The sequence below is a fragment of the Cheilinus undulatus genome, linkage group 9, assembly GCF_018320785.1.
Source record: "Cheilinus undulatus linkage group 9, ASM1832078v1, whole genome shotgun sequence".
Lineage (NCBI taxonomy): Eukaryota > Metazoa > Chordata > Actinopteri > Labriformes > Labridae > Cheilinus > Cheilinus undulatus.
Genome location: NC_054873.1, coordinates 7,444,007 through 7,462,834, shown reverse-complemented (window position 1 = coordinate 7,462,834; position 18,828 = coordinate 7,444,007). Strand labels below are relative to the sequence as shown.

General features: G+C 38.0%; 1 protein-coding gene and 1 long non-coding RNA gene across 3 annotated transcripts in view; one reads left to right on the top strand and one right to left on the bottom strand.

Moving 5' to 3' along the window:
* The window catches only part of LOC121515203, an 80,282-nt gene that overhangs the window by 24,510 nt on the left and 36,944 nt on the right, over positions 1-18,828 (bottom strand). The gene's annotated exons all lie outside the window — the stretch shown is intronic.
* admb (adrenomedullin b) lies at positions 15,472-18,509 on the top strand. Its single transcript, XM_041795848.1, has 4 exons — positions 15,472-15,578; positions 15,912-16,027; positions 16,661-16,798; positions 17,115-18,509. Exons 2-4 carry the CDS (start codon positions 15,924-15,926, stop codon positions 17,401-17,403), a joined length of 531 nt encoding a protein of 176 aa, XP_041651782.1. The 5' UTR covers positions 15,472-15,578; positions 15,912-15,923; the 3' UTR covers positions 17,404-18,509.

Below are 18,828 nucleotides of genomic sequence, written 5' to 3'. Positions count from 1 at the left end.
ATGCAAGCAGGTACTACTGAGAAATATGCCATATTTTAACATACTGCTGTGTTGATGAATGAATGTTGGCATGATGTGCATAAAATCTCTGCTGCTGCAAAAATGAATATATCAGACTGGTATTTTGAGAAATTACAAGAAAAAGAAATATTACAAATTATGCGATTTGTAAATTGTAGCAGGCCATATTGCGATTTAATCTAATTTGCGATTAATTGCCCAGCCCTAATTGCAGTGCAGATGCAGACTCCATCTCTGTATCTCTGTAATCAGGCATACCCAGCTTGAAAATCTTCAATCCATAACTACTGTCCCAAACCAAACACTGTTGGGACCATCTCGTTCTTATGGTCTGGGTTTAGTTGTGTACAAAGCTGTTTGCAATGGCTGCCTGCAGTGCAGCATAGACACTGAAAGCTTTTCATGATGAAAAAGATGTTTTTGCTCTTTTCCCGGTCTGCTTCAGCATGGGTTTGATTCATTACAGGCAGAGTTTGCTGGTGAATCCAACGGCTACTGCCATGGTAGCTATTAGATATAGCTGTAAAAAAAAAACCAGCATTTTTCTTGTTTTAAAAAGAAAGGTGCTCCAATTCCAATTAAAGAGCCACACTGAAAGCTTGTCTTGGCAGAAAATATGTTTTTTTTTTTTTTTTCACGCCTCCTGATCGGCCTTGACAGAATGTTCCTCCAATCCCCTTCCAAGAATTTTGAGAAAAGTCCTGCCCTTCCCAAACACTCTTTTAAGGGAGCTTTCCCAGATGAATGTGAGATATAACCATACCAAGGGATATTGGAAACAGTTTATCTGGTGTGTCAGGTTAGAAAAAAACTGCATCACATGCATTTAGCAGCCCCACAAAGCTGTTGAACTCACAACACTTTAAAATTCTGAACACTCTGAAAAACAAGCAGTAAAATAAAATGTCTGGAGCAGATTTGTGTTGAATCTTCTAACAAAACATCAGTTCTTTTAGGTACTCTCAAACTTAAAATCTTGCAGTACAGCATCCTTGCTTTAAAGACAATAGAAGTACCAAAGTAACTGAAAGAACAAGTAACTGAAGAAAATGAAGACATGGCTCATCTAAAAAATATTAAAGACAAAACACAAGAAAGTGGAGCAGGTCAGTGATGAAAAGATGAACTCAACAATACTAGGAAAAAAGAAAACAAAATTCTCTACACATTTGTCACTTGACAAACGATTTACCTTTTACAGAATAAAGCCTCTGCCCAGCCTCTGATGGACTGGTCTCTGAGGTGTTGAGACATTGGTTTCTGGTTGATTTGCTAGAATTCCCATAAAAAAACTTCTCAGGACTCAGAGGTCCCACATGGTTTGAATCTGAAACAGTCACATTGCAGGCTCTCACTGAATAAAAAGAGCTATTTTTAGATGAAATGTGGTACATTTTTGTGGAACTTGAGAAATGTAAGGGGTGGGATGCTGTTAGATTCTGATCTTTGTTGTCATAATGTGATTCAGAATAGATTCCTTATTCAATAAGAACAAAGAGAGGCATGACACTATGCTATCTTCGACCAGTGCCAAACCACAGATTTTTGTCCCTTGACCACAAAGCAATAGATGATAGACAATTAAGGAAACTGGTTTTGATTGTAATGTTACGCAATGTTCTCTGTTTTGATGAGCTGAAGACTTAATTATACAAGCATGGGAGCATGTGTCACTTATTTATGCAGACTGGAAGTGGTGCATGGTCTCAACTTTTTATGTCAACTAGTCAGTAAAAGACATTACAGAGAAGGAAGAAAAAATTCTAACTAATGAATATATAACATGTACGCCATCTACAGTTAACTCAGAGCTGTTGATTATGTTATATTGTTGCTTTCAGCTTTACATGACCCTCATTTACATGCTCACCTTTAAACTACACTTTCATTTTCCTCCTCTCATGCCTTAAAGGACATATTTTGGACATCGACTACTGCTGAGCAGTTTGCATAGGCCTTTTATATTCATATACAACTGCCTTATGAGATTGTCCACGGATTAAAAAAAGATAAGCTCCCGTTGTTATAGTTGAAGTAGCCTGAGTGGTGTCTGATCCAGGCTCTGCAGCTAAACAGAGGGGAAAAGTCTGCTGCTGCATGCTCCCTTTGAAGGTCAGATATTATGCAAAATACACTTTTTCAGACTTTTCTAGCAAAGATATTTGCCCCTGGCCTGTCCAAAATCCCCACAAGAATCTCCACCTTTCAGAAAATGTGTGCGGAAACAAGCTGTTCTCAGATTTCCCCCTCATGATGTCATGTGGGGAGTTAGTACCGCCCCCAGGTTTGGTTGGCCCTCCCCGCTTGGAAGAAAGTTCCGCCCTCCTTTCCTGATCCTCCTCTCAGCTGAGAGGAAGAGAGCCACATCCATTAAGCCACATCCATTTCCTTACAGGGGTGGAGTCAGGGGTGGAGTCAGACAGCTTGGTAACATTTAAAGCCACAGACACAGAAACAACTCATTCTGAGCAGGGCTGAAACAGGGGGGTTTTTAGATATGCAAAAATCCAATACCGGAGTGTTTTTTCAGAAACAAACTTCACAGTTATGTTTTGGGGACCTTTGAGACCAATATAAACCTTTTCTTAAAAAGGTAAATATGTGACCTTTAATTCACAGATGTTTTACATTTAAATGATTTTGGAATTTTTTTTTTTTTTTTACCTTTATACATATATTACCGTCAAAAAAGTGTACTGTTTATTTAAGTGAATAAAATGTCCATTAATTACATAGAAATAAATTTAAATAAATGTAATTTAGTCATATAACTGACAATAAACTGGCTTCCTCTTAGCAGTTGGCCCACGAGCCACAGATTGAGTAACCCTGATATAAACTATTGATAATCAGTGTAACAGCCAAATATTCTCAGCATTTTAAGACATTAATTAAAAAGTGTGAAAGTTTGATTTCCACATGTATAATTAAACTGGGCCCCAACTTTACAATGTAAATGAAGAAATCCTTCAGTTCTCTCAAACAGTGATGATAATTTAATAAGAAGGTAAGATTAAAGTTCAATGGTTAAAGATAAACCTGTTACCTAAACTTTATTTCACTATCACAAAAACAAACGAAACATCATAATGTTGGGGGCCGGTGCAATACTGCTGTGTCCCAAAATGTATAAACTCATGAGCATTTACACTCACTGCAGATAAAAGTGTTAAACTTCCTGCTACTGTCTGTTCAGACAGACAGACTCACTTGGATGACTATTTTACATTAGGACAGTCACCAAAACAATTAAACGGCAGATTGACGTGTTTCAGGTCATGTGACTAACATCTCAAGTACTGCCATGTGACTATTGCGCATATGCATATCACCATTTCGGTTGTAAAATTATACATAATTCAGCCTGAGTAGAACAGCATTTCTAAATGCACAAGACATTGAAGCTTAAAGGCAACCAAATGTTTTTAAATTCACATTTATGAGCCTGGCACACTCACGCACATAAACATACACATACACCTCTCTCCCAACCTCTCATTGCACCAAAGTGATGAGATGAAATAACTTCATAGCACAGACCAATTTTCTCGTAGCACATACAAGACATATATCGCACTGTACAGCCCTGGTCTGTCACATTCATTACGGGCCTGGGCTCTGCAGACAGGCCCTTCCGTAGTTTATGAACAGTGGAGCTTGTATGTGAATAAAATTAGTGCCCTGGCCAGCTGAGCATCAAAAACATTTTCTCTGCACGTGTTTTAATATAGAAATGTGGCCAAGTTCTGATAAAACTGCCACTTTACTATAGCTACATCCAAGCTAATTGCTAGACCGCGGTAGCCAGTGTTAATTCTGGCTGACAGTACAGCTTAACCATGCCCATAACGATCACAAACTTGTGCCAAAGCAGGTCAGGAGAAGAGTGAAAACATCTTTTCTGTCATGAAAAGCTTTCAGTGCAGTTCTTTGCTGTTGATTCAATGAGGAAATGTTTTTAGTTCTGATAAAACTGCCGCTATACTACAGCTACATCTGAGCTAATCGCTAGACTGGCGACGGCAGTTGCTATCTGCTTCCAGTACAACTAAACCCCACCCTTAGCTACCGCCTCCTTCTCCTCATGACACGGATTGGTCAGGTCCGTTCTCAGACCTTGAGTTGAGACCTGACACAATCATTGCAGGCTGAAGCTTGATTACAAACAATGGCTGCTACGGCCAATCCATCTGCTTTGCGAGGTTTATAGTTCACACAGGCTCACTAAAATTGCACAATAAAAGATGTCTAGTCTGAGTCTCATTTTCTGCAGCAATATTTGAAAGGTAGAGTCAGGATCTGACAACACAAAAGCCTGCTAGACCAACACCAGCAATGGCAAATTCAGTTACTTAAATTACCTTTTTCCACCATTCTGATGCTCAGTTTGAACTTTAGCAGATCCTCTTGGCCATGTCCTCATGCCTGAATGCAATGGTTGCTACAGTATGACTGGCTGATTAGATATTTACGTTCACAAGCAGTTGAACAGGTGTACTTGATGAAGTGTACATGTGCAAGAAGACTAAATTATTCATCAAATCCCAGCAAAAATATTGTGCAAAACTTGCAGAGCAAGGTAAGTCATAGTACATGTTAATGTGTTTAAAAGCACACCTGAGTCATTCCAACAGAGAGCCAGCTGAGGTGTGGTAGGGCACTGACAAAAGTACAATCATGAAGCTGTTGTCAGATTCTGGTAAACATAGACAGCTAGTTGGTTCAGATCGTTCTGTTACTTCTCAGTAAACATATCAATCAGGAGTACTTGGAACATCGTTTTTCCCTGGGGCAAATTGATATTTTCCACCTGTAAGTGGTAAATATCTGATCCTGTATTTTTCCACCAAAAAATAACACATACCGGGATTTTCCGTTGTTTAGAGAGGACTCAGAGGAATGGATGGGCCTCACATTTAGACAAGTGAACATTTCTCAGCACAATTCCAGGAAGTATTCTCTTTCAGACCCATGAAGAGCTGTTCGTGTTGCATACCAGAGGAGTGGAGTTAATACAATCCCTATGATTCCTGTCTCTCTATCACAGTAGTTACAAAAACACAGCATAAAATGTGCAACTAAAAATAGACACTGACTCTCTAATAATATCACAAAGTGGTTGGTTGCCAAGGTTGAGCTCACTTTGTGCTCTACTGACCCCAGCCTGAGGAAATTGATCACAGCTACATCCATCACTCAACAGAATACTATATTGTCTTCTATACACTGAATATATTATGTAATGAAAACACTATCCTTAGAGCAACAAGTCAAGAGACAAATGAATCTGTTGATTTGAATAAAAAAAGAAATGCATTTAATGTTTAAATGGATTTTGATAAAAGTTTAGAAAGCAGGACGGTATGCAGCACAAGGTGAACATATAGCATGCAAAGACAATAGAGGGCAGCTCATCTGCAGACTAGGGGTTTAAATCACCAGTTTCATCCCGATACGATACGATATCGATATTTTGGACAACGATATGATATTTTCCGATACCACAAAATCTGCCACAATCCAATTTCGATCCGATTTGATATGGGGCCCAGGATCAATATCAGGCAATTTTGTGCAAAAATTTCACGCAGTTAGAGAAAAAACAGTTTCTGCAATTAAATTATTGACGGGTCTCTGTATTTAATAAAAATATGTCTTTAACAAAAACAACAAAGACCCGATTACCCTGATTACTTTTAAATTAGGAACACAACTATGCACATTTGTGTTAAAACATATTGATTTAAAACAGGAAACATTTTCAGTACCAAACGTTTTATTTCCTCATATCCCCAGATCACTCTAAAGCACCAATATGGACCTTTTCTGCAACCCTTTATAATAATGATCAAAATATTTGGCCTGTGTTCCCATTTTAGATTTCTTTGTTCAACTTATTTACACACATGTGGACTTCAACAGATATTTCTGCTCTATATCAGCCCTTCATACTTTACACAGGGGCTTGTTAATGTGGCAAATAGTTCATTTTTGTAGTTTATTCACCTTATGAGATTTAAATGAGGTAAAATATGCGGCATATGATGTTATATAATGATTCTTTATCATTTTTTATTTATTGCAACTTTGATTTTAATAAATGGAAAGGTTAGAATATTAGAGAAAAGTTTTATTATAAAAGACGTTCCTGTGATGTGCAGCTGTATAACGAGTGTGGGGGTGGGGGTTATACAGAGAACAGCTGTCCTGCTTGAACCACGTTAAGTTTGGACAGCTTATATTTTCATTATAAATCTAATGTGAGACAGCGATGTAAAATAAGTGCATCACTTAAGCCACTGCTGCTACTTAGCTTGCAGCTAGTTTGTTGAGGACACTGCCTGGGGTGGACACTGTCAACAGGCATGCGAGGGGAATTTCAAAATAAAAGCATAGCTTGAAGCATCCATTTAGATCAATGTTTTGACTTTACATCGATCTGATTGGATCATCAATCAACCAATCAATATATCAATATACATCAATCAATCGTTACACCCCTACTGCCGACCAGTGTTAATTTCATCAACTAAAACTATGACAAAATCTAGAAAGGCCGTCTTAGGTGGCAGACCCATGCCTAAGCAGCGCCACTGAGGAACTTATGCTCCCACTGATTACTATGGTGTTCAAAATTTCGAAGTCACAGAAAAACCAAACGGGTGCGTGGATCATCACCAAAATCCAATCGATTCTTCCCTGTCACGATTCCAATAGTCCCTGAAAGTTTGGTGAAGATCTGACTTTCCTTTCTCGAGTTATCTTATACACATACAAACAAACAAAGAAACAAAGATACAGATACGTAACCCCCTGCCGATATCATTGGCATGGGTAAACTATTTGTCGACAGCCTTTTTTCCATGACAAAAACTAGACTAAAACTAACAAAAATAGATCTGTGATGACTAAAAATGACAAAATCTAAGTTTAGTTTTTGTCAAAATGACTAAAACTAGACTAAAATGTAATTTAGTTTTTGTCAGACATTCATCTGTGGTATTTCTCCACTGTGGGTAAATCTGTCAAAATGCAATGCATCTGTAGCTATTCTGCCTCTCAGCTGTAGAAAGCAGGGACCCCAGGTTTGGCAGGGTGCAGAGAACACACTACCATGATTTGACACCAGACTTAGGCAAGAAAATAAATGCTTGGATTAAAAGTAAAGACTAAAATGCAAGGACTTTTTTATGGACTAAAACTAGACTAAAACTAAAAAAGATAGAATTGACTAAAATGGGACTAAAACTAAAATGCATTTTATTCAAAGACTAAAACTAAAATTAAAATCAGCTGCCAAAATGAACACCGCTGCAGACGTGAAAGAATCATGTCAAAACATATCACTGAATCAGGGTTGTGTTACTGCCATGACCCCTTTATGTGTAGCTCTTCAGGTATTCAAATGGGTGATTCACATGCTACCATACAGCCATGCACGTTCAAGTGCCATGGGCTTTAATAAACTCATAACAAAACAGCCTCAGTACTGGTGCAGTTTTCTGCAGAAACATAGCCTTGGGATATGATGGGAAGTCTGATTTGTGTGGGTGGTAGTGACAGTAATTTTGGCTGATTGCATCAGCTGAATGCAGGTCAACACAAGTTTGAGAGCGCAGTCAGAGTCAGGAAATAAGAACAAAGTAGGGAGGTCTTTCATTATCAGTAATCTGTCAACTGTTAATAAAGGTCATCAACAGGAACTGTGCTAATTCATAAAAGTAAGACTTTCATTTTAAAAGGGTACAAAGAAAAACAGTGGTACACTGCACGGGTAATAACAAATGTTTATAGCTGTTCTCCGGTCAAATATATAAAATCCAGCGTATGTTGATCTAAGAAGCTGGCTGTGTTACAAACTAGTGAGGTCAATAAAAAAAGAACAAAAAGCTTAGACATGTGCTGCCATGACCTCAAGTGTGGCTACAATCATCACACAACGCACAAGATCAGACACTATCGTTGATTTATGGTGCACTGCAATCAGCTGCTACAATAATTACACGGTGCTAGGAAACACGTTAATGCAGAGCAACCTGACATGGGTAGGCACCACTTTTTGACAGCTTTACTCACTTGAGGTCATATTCCTGCATAAAAAAAAAAAAACTGAGGTACAACCCTTGGATGTTTTACTCTTTGCTTTATTTTAGAAATCAATTATGGTAAATTTAAATTGGCTTTCTGACAAAAAAATTACACAAAAAAACATTTATTTAAAAGTGAAAACCGATTTCTACAAAGCAATTTCAATTTAATAAAATTATGCAATGAAAAGCAAGTAACTACAAAATTATTCAACTCCTTCAAGTCAGTATTTAGTAGATGTACCTTTAGCTGTAATCACAGTCTGTGTGGATTGGTCTCAATCAGGCTTGTACACCTGGACACTGATATTTTACTCCATTCTTCTCTTCAAAACTGCTCAAGCTCTGTAGGCCGCACAGGGATCTTTTCTTTGTGGCTGGACTTGAAAGTCTCTATTAGATTGAGGTCTAGGCTTTGACTCAGCCACTCCAGAACATTCCCCTTGCTGTTTTTAAACCTTTTATGTGTAGCTTTCGATTTATGCTTCAGCTCAATGTCTTGCTGGAAAATAAATCTTCTCTTGCAAACTGAATAAGATCCAGGATTTTTCCATATTTTGCCACATTCATTTTTACCCAGTACCTGAAAAAGCCTTCCAGGGCCAGCTGCTGAGAAGCATCCCCACAGCAGAATGCTACTGCCACCATGCTTCATAGTGTTATATCGCATATCACACCTACCAAAAGCTTTCACTCCATTCACTTCACATTCACTCACTGATGGCAGAGGTTTCTATGGAGACTTGGCCATGCACGACCACGGGAGCTTTGTATTGAATCCACAACCTTCTGATTGCAAGATGACCAACTCTACCAACCTACTGAGCCACAGTCGCACCGGCTTACTGAGGTGAAAAGAAAAAGTTTGCGGGATAGGACTTCATGACTAGGACACATCGACTTTTCACTCCTTGGCTTCCTGCCTGTCTGTAAGAGACACTGAAGCTAGCGTAAACATTTTAATGAAATGATAAAGGGAGGTGACACCACGTACCCTATTTGTCAGCTGGTGCATAAAAACTTCGGCGAGTTGATGCTGTGAGGGAAGGCAGAGCAGAGACACTCAGCAGTGCCAGTTCAATACAAGCAGCCTGCATCTTTGTGTCCACCTTAAGATGTGTTATTTCTAGTTATTTTGAGTGTAACTGCTGTAAAATAATTGGAAAATAACACATTCTACATAATTTTGTGTGCTTCTCTCTACCCGTGTTTCCTAGAGCTGCATTGCTCGTTCCCGTCTCCTGGAGTCTCTCTATCAGGCAGCTGCAGTTTCTCGTTCCATCTGCCCCCCACCACACAACTGCCTGACCGGGTTGATCTTGATCAACCTATTGAATGGAGACTGTCAGCCCTACAAAAAACAATATTGTGCAGCTTAAGTAGGGGTATGGACATCCTGTTGTGGTACAAGATGTCTATAAGTGTACAAGATGTAATACTGTAGCAGCAGCCTTTAAACTGTAATCTATCAAATAACTTGCACCTCTAAATATAAAAATAAGATCGATAGCTGTTGTTTTTTTTCTTTGTATTTGCATTTGGTGCCATTGGTATTAATAATTGCAACTAGGGCTGCAGTAATCAAATCTTTTTGTAATCAAGTACTCTATCGATTCTTCTGCCGATTAATCGAGTACTCTAAAAACAAATACTGCATTTTTTTAAAATCATTCCCTTTTGCTTTTTTTTTTTTTTTCCAAGAGAAATAGTACTAGATAAATGAGAAAATACAGCGGGTCCCTTAAATGGACAACTAGTATTTTAAAAAATAGGTATTAAAAGGTTATCTAAACAAAATATCTAAAATAGTTTTTGATGGCAATTTACATTTATGAAAGTTGAAAGGAAATGAAGTTAAATAATTCCATGAGATTATGCCATAATTGTGGTTAAGGGATCATCTCCCAGGAAATTCTGGCTGCTGATTCTTTATTTCTTATATTGTAGTTTACTTTTATTTTTCACTTTGTTATTAAGGTAAAGAGACACTTAACGATTTTAATATCCTCTACTTCAAGCTTAGTGTAATATTTTATGTTCTAGCAAGAAATAAATTTCCATTATCCTCACAATGGTATGATGATATCTGATAGCTGGTCTTTTACATTTTAAGAATTTGATCTATTTCTCAAAGGGTGATCACTTTAAATTTTTCCAACCACATTTTTGTTCGATCCACTCTGACTTTTTGACCATATCTGGACCTGGAAACAGGTTCTAAGGTAAAGCTGCATCTGTGATCTGTTAAATCCTGACTGTATGATGATGAACTCTGACCTATTTTCTCTCCCTGTCTCAGTCACTGTTAGTAGCAGTGTTAATTTCGTCGACTAAAATGTCTAAAACTATTCGTCGACAGCATTTTTTTGCCATGACAAAAACTAGACTAAAACTAACAAAAATAGATCTGTGATGACTAAAAATGACAAAAACTAAGTTTAGTTTTTGTCAAAATGGCTAAAACTAGACTTAAATGTAATTTAGTTTTGTCAGACATTCAAAATCCGTGATATTTCTCCACTGTGGGTAAATCTGTCAAAATGCAATGCATCTGTAGCTATTCTGCCTCTCAGCTGAAGAAAGCAGGTACCCCAGATTGGCAGGGTGCAGAGAATACACTACCATGATTTGGTACCAGATTTAGGCAAGAAAATAAATGCTTGGATTAAAAGCAAAGACTTAAATGTGAGGACTTTTTTATGGACGAAAACTAGACTAAAATATTTTGAGTTTTGTCGACTAAAACTAGACTAAAACTAAAAAGGATAGAAATAACTAAAATGGGACTAAAACTAAAATGCTTTTCATTTAGACTAAAACTAAAACTAAAATTAAAAATAGCTGCTAAAATTAACACTGGTTAGTAGCAATAACGTTTCTAGTTAACTGGCATCTAATCATCAAAATGTAGTCTTATGAAATGCTTCATAATATGCTGAAACAAAGATGTGTGGGCACTGAATTTTAAATCAGTGATAATTAAACGTATGACGTGCACGCGAGACAGAGAGAGAGAGAGAGAGAGAGAGAGAGAGAGAGGGGGAGAAAGCACCTGAACAATGCTTGAATCATGAAGCGTGTCCCTCTTCTCTAAGACTCCCCTGAAGTCTGCAAACATAAACTGACCGCTGTCTCGTATGAGCGCGTGGTATAGGCTGCACGTAATCTCAGAGATCTGCATACTTTCACCCGTTAAAGGCTCTTCAATCTCCGTGGAAAAAAGTTTTTCTTTATTTAAACCCTTTTTACAATAAAATATCGCCACAACGTTAGCGTAGTGTCTCATCTGCCATTATTCCACAGCCAGTGGATGCATAAAAACACGGCAGGACAAGTGCCAGTCAACATGAATGAATGCATGACATTCGTTCTCTTCCCTCATGATTTTCACACAGCGCAGTGCATAGGTTTTACTGAATGTTACATCATAATACCAGTGAAAATGAATACATTGTGCCACACAAATAACCATCTGTGTGAAACACAGCACACCTTGTGACACAACATGATTTCCAAGCTTACACCACAGCATATATGGATACATGACTGATCTAAGCAAAGCCTCGAGGCAGATAATTTGCCTTGAGGTATTTTTTAATCGAGTCACCCGGATAATTCGAGGAATCGTTTCAGCACCGATTGCAACAATACATTGATCTCATCTCTGAGTTTGCTGGAAGTGGGAAGGCTACATTTTTCTGGTCTAAAATTACCCCAGAAACTGTTAAGTTGCATCAGACTAATCTAAGAGTCACCCAGACAGTGTTACTCAACCCTGCTTACCGGAAGAGCCAAACTGTTTAATTAGCTTTACAAGAGCCACAACCCATACCAGAGGAGGGAATAAAATAATTACAATTTAAAAAAATTATCTATCAGAGCATGCACAGAGCTTGAATTCACCTAGCATTTTTGTAAATTATTAATCATCTATAGTCAGTTTAGGTAGTTATTTGGGTTAAAATGCTATTTTAAGCGATTACTTTTTATTCCCATTGTCAACTCAGATGTTTGTCAACTCCGTCAGATGAGGGTTTTGTTCATTTCACAAAAAATGCATTATCCTCTGTTCATTTTTTTCTGCTTATTTGTCAAAATACCAGCTAATCTATCTAAAATTAAAACAAATGTATGAGAAGAGTAGCTTGATATGGTCAATATAAAATATAAAGTTACAAAATCTAAATTCTGAGTTCAGATACTTCGATTTGGTGTAAAAATAATGAATTAAGTTAAAATAATGCATTTTATTTCTTAATATCATTGCTGAATTCAAATATTAGATTACTGAAAATTTCACATTCATCCTGAATTTATAAAAGAAGCTCGTAGCAAATGAAACGCATTCATCTCAGGTGTGATGTCATTCCCAACTACAACACCTGACTTCTGTGGTAAATGGAACACAACAGAATTCCCCATATGATGACTCATTGCAACATTGTGGGATTTTACAGAAAATCTGTACATATTTTTAATTGTTTTCATGGCATCAGTTTTGAAACAGCACACCCAAGAAGTCTTCTGACAGGTATCAACGACAATTGGAGCAACGATGTGGCGTGCAAATCAACAGACACACAAACAGACACACTGCAAATTATAGTAGTAAGATTAGAATTAAATACATCTTAGCGTCTGACAGAGTTGAAAGAGTTCAAGAAATGATTGGCAAAGAAGTCATATTTTGGAAAAAATGGTAAATGAAAAATCTGTTCCTTCACACAACTGCTAGTTGAGACCTCAGCCTACACAACACTTCAGATTGTTGCAGTAAATAAAAAGTACAAAGTCAAGTTTGAAACCTATTTTGTCCCTTTTATCAAGAATCAGTGATACACTATATTGCCAAAAGTATTCGCTCACCTGCCTTGACTCGCATATGAACTTAAGTGACATCCCATTCTTAATCCATAGGGTTTAATATGACGTCGGTCCACCCTTTGCAGCTATAACAGCTTCATCTCTTCTGGGAAGGCTTTCCACAAGGTTCAGGAGTGTGTTTGTGGGAATTTTTGACCATTCTTCCACAAGCGCATTTGTGAGGTCACACACTGATGTTGGACGAGAAGGCCTGGCTCTCAGTCTCCGCTCTAATTCATCCCAAAGGTGTTTTATCAGGTTGAGGTCAGGACTCTGTGCAGGCCAGTCAAGTTCATCCACACCAAACTCTCTCATCCATGTCTTTATGGACCTTGCTTTGTGCACTGGTGCACAGTCATTTTGGAACAGGAAGGGGCCATCCCCAAACTGTTCCCACAAAGTTGGGAGCATGGAATTGTCCAAAATCTCTTGGTATGCTGAAGCATTCAGAGTTCCTTTCACTGGAACTAAGCGGCCAAGCCCAGCTCATGAAAAACAAGCCCACACCATATTCCCCCCTCCACCAAACTTTACACTTGGCATAATACAGTCAGACAAGTACCGTTCTCCTGGCAACCGCCAAACCCAGACTCGTCCATCAGATTGCCAGATGGAGTAGCGCGATTCATCACTTCAGAGAGTGCGTCTCCACTGCTCTAGAGTCCAGTGGTGGCATGCTTTACACCACTGCATCCGATGCTTTGCACTGCACGTGATGATGTATGGCTTGGATGCAGCTGCTCGGCCACGGAAACCCATTCATGAAGCACTGTTCTTAGCTAATCTGAAGGCCACATGAAGTTTGGAAGTCTGTAGTGATTGACTCTGCAGGAGGTTGGTGACCTCTGTGCACTATGCACCTCAGCATCCGCTGACCCCACTCCGTCATTTTATGTGGCCTACCACTTTGTGGCTGAGTTGCTGTCATTCCCAGTCGCTTCCACTTTGTTATAATACCATTCACAGTTGACTGGGGAATATTTAGGAGCGAGGAAATTTCACCACTGGACTTGTTGCACAGGTGGCATCCTATCACAGTACCACACTGGAATTCACTGAGCTCCTGAGAGCGACCCATTCTTTCACAAATGTTTGTAGAAACAGTCTGCATGCCTAGGCGCTTGATTTTATACACCTGTGGCCATGAAAGTGATTGGAACACCTGATTTCAATTATTTGGATGGGTGAGTGAATACTTTCGGTAATACAGTGTATATATTGCATGTTCTCTCTTGCACACATCCAATGTAAATATACAGAAAAAAAATAAATGCTGACAATTAAATTAGACATTGACAGGTCTACTGTATAAGTGAGGGAAACTGATATGTCACTTGAAATGGATCATATCCGATGTCAAAATTTGTTTGTTTTTCCAAGTAAGACTTAAAAGAGCCATGCTTTGAGAATTACTTCCTTAAGATCTTCAAAAAATGTCCTTGTATGAACTGCCCACGGGCAGAGAAAAAATGAGCATTGAATCTTATTCAACCCAAAAAAAAAAAAAAAAATATATATATATATATATATATATATATATATATATCTTTAAGGCCTTCAATGATTTTAAGTATTTTGTTTAGAATCTGCAGTGAGTTTTCAGGATAGCAGTCAGACTCTGCGTGAATTTTTCTATACTTTTCAAATGATTTATAAGGCAGACTTGAACATTTGATCCCTCTCAGTTTCTTGTATCTTTGAGGAGAGACCTGAATGCATGCTAATCCCCACTAATGAAAAACACTCTGCTGTTGTTAAGAATAGAACACAGTGCAGGTGCGTGTTAAGTAGCACTCAGAATGATTGAAGTGGTCATCTGGAGGTGCACAAGTTCAGTAAAAAGCACATGTTCTTTCCTAAAATTTACAGTGCATGCTGTTACCATAACAATGCAGTCATAATCCAAATAGCAATTAGACTTACTAAGCAACTAATGGCTAGCTTAGACTTAATAAAGAGCCATTACAAAAAGGCATCTCCTTTAGAATAAATCCAGCCACTTTAAACATTTACTCAACCAACTCAACAGATGCATGGCCCACAGACTTAGTGTTATGCAACTCCAAAAACAACCAGTATAAGGAAAGACATTTAAGCACATATATATATATATATATATATATAAATATATATATATATATATATATACAAATGCAGTCTGCTGATAGCAGAGGATGACATACATTTGAGAGAGCGAAAAGACATGGGTTAGGCTAAACTACACATAAATGTTCTCAAGTTAAGTGGTCACAGTAAATCAAAGTAAAAGTTTAGACAAACTAATAAGCACTGGTCACGCCATTTTGGGGATTGCTGACTGGATCTTAATCTCTATCTGCATGTTTTTGGTTTGACTGTCTACATGTGGGGTGGATGAGGTTGACGTGAACTGTCTCTCAGTCCCTCCCACTGGGTCTGGCATTCAGGTACAGCTCCCTCCCTCTCTCTATAAAGCCTCTCATAGGAGCAGTGTAAACTTCAGACTTCAACTCATGGTAAACTCTTTACAGCCTTGGGGGACAACACCTCGCTTTGCTATAAAGTACTTTAAAAAACTTGGATGCTCATCCTAAATTCTTAACATCACATCACAAGCCAAAGACTAAGGTAAGAGACATTTTGAGTTTTTTAATTGAGGATTTGGGTGATTTTTCTCAGGTTTAAAGGGATCAATCATGTATTTAAAATGATAAATGAATTTTCTATCAAACTTGGTATTAAAACATATGGTCTTAGTGAAAACTAAGAATGAGCTCAAAGAGCATTTTTAACTGGATTTTATTTGCAAATCTATCCTGCAAACCTTCCAATATTGGTTCCTGATTGACAAACCAACATTCTGCCATCATTTCCCTTAACATGTTAATCCGTTTTCCACCAGTTGTATTGGCAGTTCACTGCCATCCCTCTTAATATAAACTGTTTTTGTTTCATTGACAGCTTCCAGTCAAAATGAAATTAGCCCTGCCAACTGTCATCTGCTGCTGTGTTTTCACCACTGTCCTGCCACTGGTGAAAGGTGCAACAGGGGAGCTCAACGCCAGCTTGAAAAAAAGGTGAGCAGGCTGATCAACATCCACTGAGAGAACATTGTGTTCAGTCTAGAGAAGAAGCATCATATGTATGATTTCTGGGATTCAAATCAGGTCTTAAACACAGCTATCTATGTCAATTTATGTCTATAAGAAAATAAAGTCAAGGGGAAAGAGCATTTCCAGTTATGTTGCACAATATAGCTGGATTTTTTTTAGGTAGATCAGAGCTGTTTGAAAACTATTAAAATCAGCTGCATATCTAAAAGGATCCCTGAGGTTGTAAGTAAGATAAGTGATCAAGATGTAAATGAAAAAAACACAGAGTTTTGATTGAAAAAACCACACAGGGACACTACCTTAACTGTGTCTTTGAAACGTATGTGATGCCATTTTCTAATAGTTATTCACATGCCAATATACATATATAATATAAATGCAGATCTGCTGTTTGGACATTCTATTCAATATTAAGAATCCATATTCCAGTATAGATTTGCCTCCTACAACAATTGGGATTAAAAAAAAAAAACTTGGTGCATTTAAAGAACTCATATCACATTTTTCCATGTAACTGTTTTGGATTTGTCTCTATAAATTAGCGACGATTTAGGCTCTTGTCAGTGCATTAACATCCTTTTCTGCTTTCTGTGGCAGGTTAAAAGCTTTGCTTCAGAACCGCATGAAGAGAGAGCTGCCTGGTGATATAATAATGCTAAGTGAGGAGCAGTGCAATGACATCCTCAGTCAACTGCAGCAGGAAGGGACTGAAAACACTGTCTCCCCTTCACCAAGGTAACAATCCATGTTTTGAATATGTTTTGCCATTTATGATGGCTTAAACTATTTGAATACAACGAAAATGTGAGGTGCTACTTCTGCTGGACAAGAGTTTTGTCCAACAATGATTCCATATAAAACGTCAAGCATGTGGGAAAATATAGATAATTTAAGAATGTGGGGACGTGAGGACTTTGGATTTTAGACTCCTATGAATTAAAAAAAATATGCTGATCTAAACACGTTCAACACATTATGTACTACTAGGTCAGATAATCAATCCTAGAAAGAACGCTTCAAAGATTCCTAACATTGTCTTTCCTCTTTAAAGCCCTGGACTTCTTATCAGACGCAGGAAGTCAACCACATCCAAATCAGGTGGCTGCGTCCTGGTCACTTGCGCAATCCATGATCTGGTCTTCCGACTTCATCAGAATACCAACAATGGAAAAGAAGCCACTGCTCCCCCAAGACACTTTAGTGCTAAAGGCTACGGCCGCCGCCGCCGTCGCTCACTCCTGAAAACATTTCTGCCTGCCATCCAGACAAGACGTCAAAGACCGAAAACAGAGGCTGCTCAACAAGTCCGCCAGCTCAAAAGCACTCGCACAGCAGCGTAAGAAGGGAAAAGTATAGCAAAGAAGATTCCTACTTGGGGTTTTTTGCACGCAAAAGATGAGGATAAAATTCTTCATAGGTTCTATTCCACAGATTTACAGCTAGGTATGCAGAAAGATGGCTGCTGCATCTGCACAGCCAATCAGCAGAGTATTTATTCAAGTCGCTTACATTTAAAGTGAGATTCCAATGCTGTTTAGATTTTACTGTTTGGACAAGTGTGAAATTTATCAGTGAAACCAGGTCAGGTGTGTGCGGCTTGACAAGTGTGTCAGTGTCTTGTTCAGCTTTCAGAATTAACTCCATTTGTGAAATAGAAGACAGTCCCTGAAGATGTCCTCTGTCATAAACTGAGGAGAAAGCGAGGCTCTGCTGAGGAAAGACCTGTTCTTAAAGCACTGACTTTAACTGGATCCCAAACTGCTGCAAGCAGGAGCCTTTTATACACGAACTGAATGTGGAGACTGCTTGTGAAGTGATTGTAAAGTGCAACTTATGCAGTATGTACTAGGCTTAAACATAGTCACTAATATGTCCTTATCAGCTTGTATGTAATGAAATATAAAGCTACCTTATATTTAAGCACACTATTTTTTTACATGTCCATAATTCATATAGTACATGTTCTGTGTTGGATTTTAACTTCAATGAAGTATCTTAAATGTGTAAATGAGTATATCGTCTTGAAAGTGTCTTAAAACATGGTATTATCATAGCTTATTGGAAATGTATGTTCTGAGTGTTTGGTTTGAGTAATACAGTGGCAGGTTAAAAACTTGACAGCAGTTATTTTTGTTGGGCACTGAATGCTGAAGAAAACCATGGATGGCTTCTTTCTTGTATGAATTGAAGAGACTGATGTGCCACTCACAGTGTTGTGCTGCCATCTAGCTTTACAGTTGGCTACATGTAGCAAAGACTTGCCAAATATTTTTAAGAATCAATGCAGCTTTAACAAAGCACTTAGAGAGATACTCGAAAATGTTTAACCTTAAAATATTTAGTTTGAATGTATCTGCCTCTTATATGAATGTAAGAAATAATTAAAAACTTGATGTTACATTGATTTATGTGCTCTTATTATGAACATAACTGGAGCTTTAATTGTTTTCAGCTGCCTGTAATGTCCTTGTTTTTGAAATAAATAATTGAATGCATCCATGAAAAAAATTAAAGTTGCTTTGTTGTTACCTCATTGTAAAAATCCATCTTGCATATGTTTCTAGAGTCAGTATGGTCATAAGTTTTTTTTATCCAATCCAAAACATGAACCAATGCTTTACATTCCATCCTAAAAATAGCTAGTTTATTAGAAACACTGGCTTAAGAAACACATGCACTGAAATGACAGATCAACATGTTCTTTTGAATGTGTAAGCACAGCATTTCAACATAACCCACTATCTTGTGGCATAGATAACCCAAGT

Bases quoted from the DNA above. Each gene is read 5' to 3' on its own strand.
- admb (XM_041795848.1), top strand. From the start codon at position 15,924: ATGAAATTAGCCCTGCCAACTGTCATCTGCTGCTGTGTTTTCACCACT. The intron at 16,028-16,660 runs GTGAGCAGGCTG...TTTCTGTGGCAG, and splicing joins AACGCCAGCTTGAAAAAAAG to GTTAAAAGCTTTGCTTCAGA. The intron at 16,799-17,114 runs GTAACAATCCAT...TCCTCTTTAAAG, and splicing joins ACTGTCTCCCCTTCACCAAG to CCCTGGACTTCTTATCAGAC.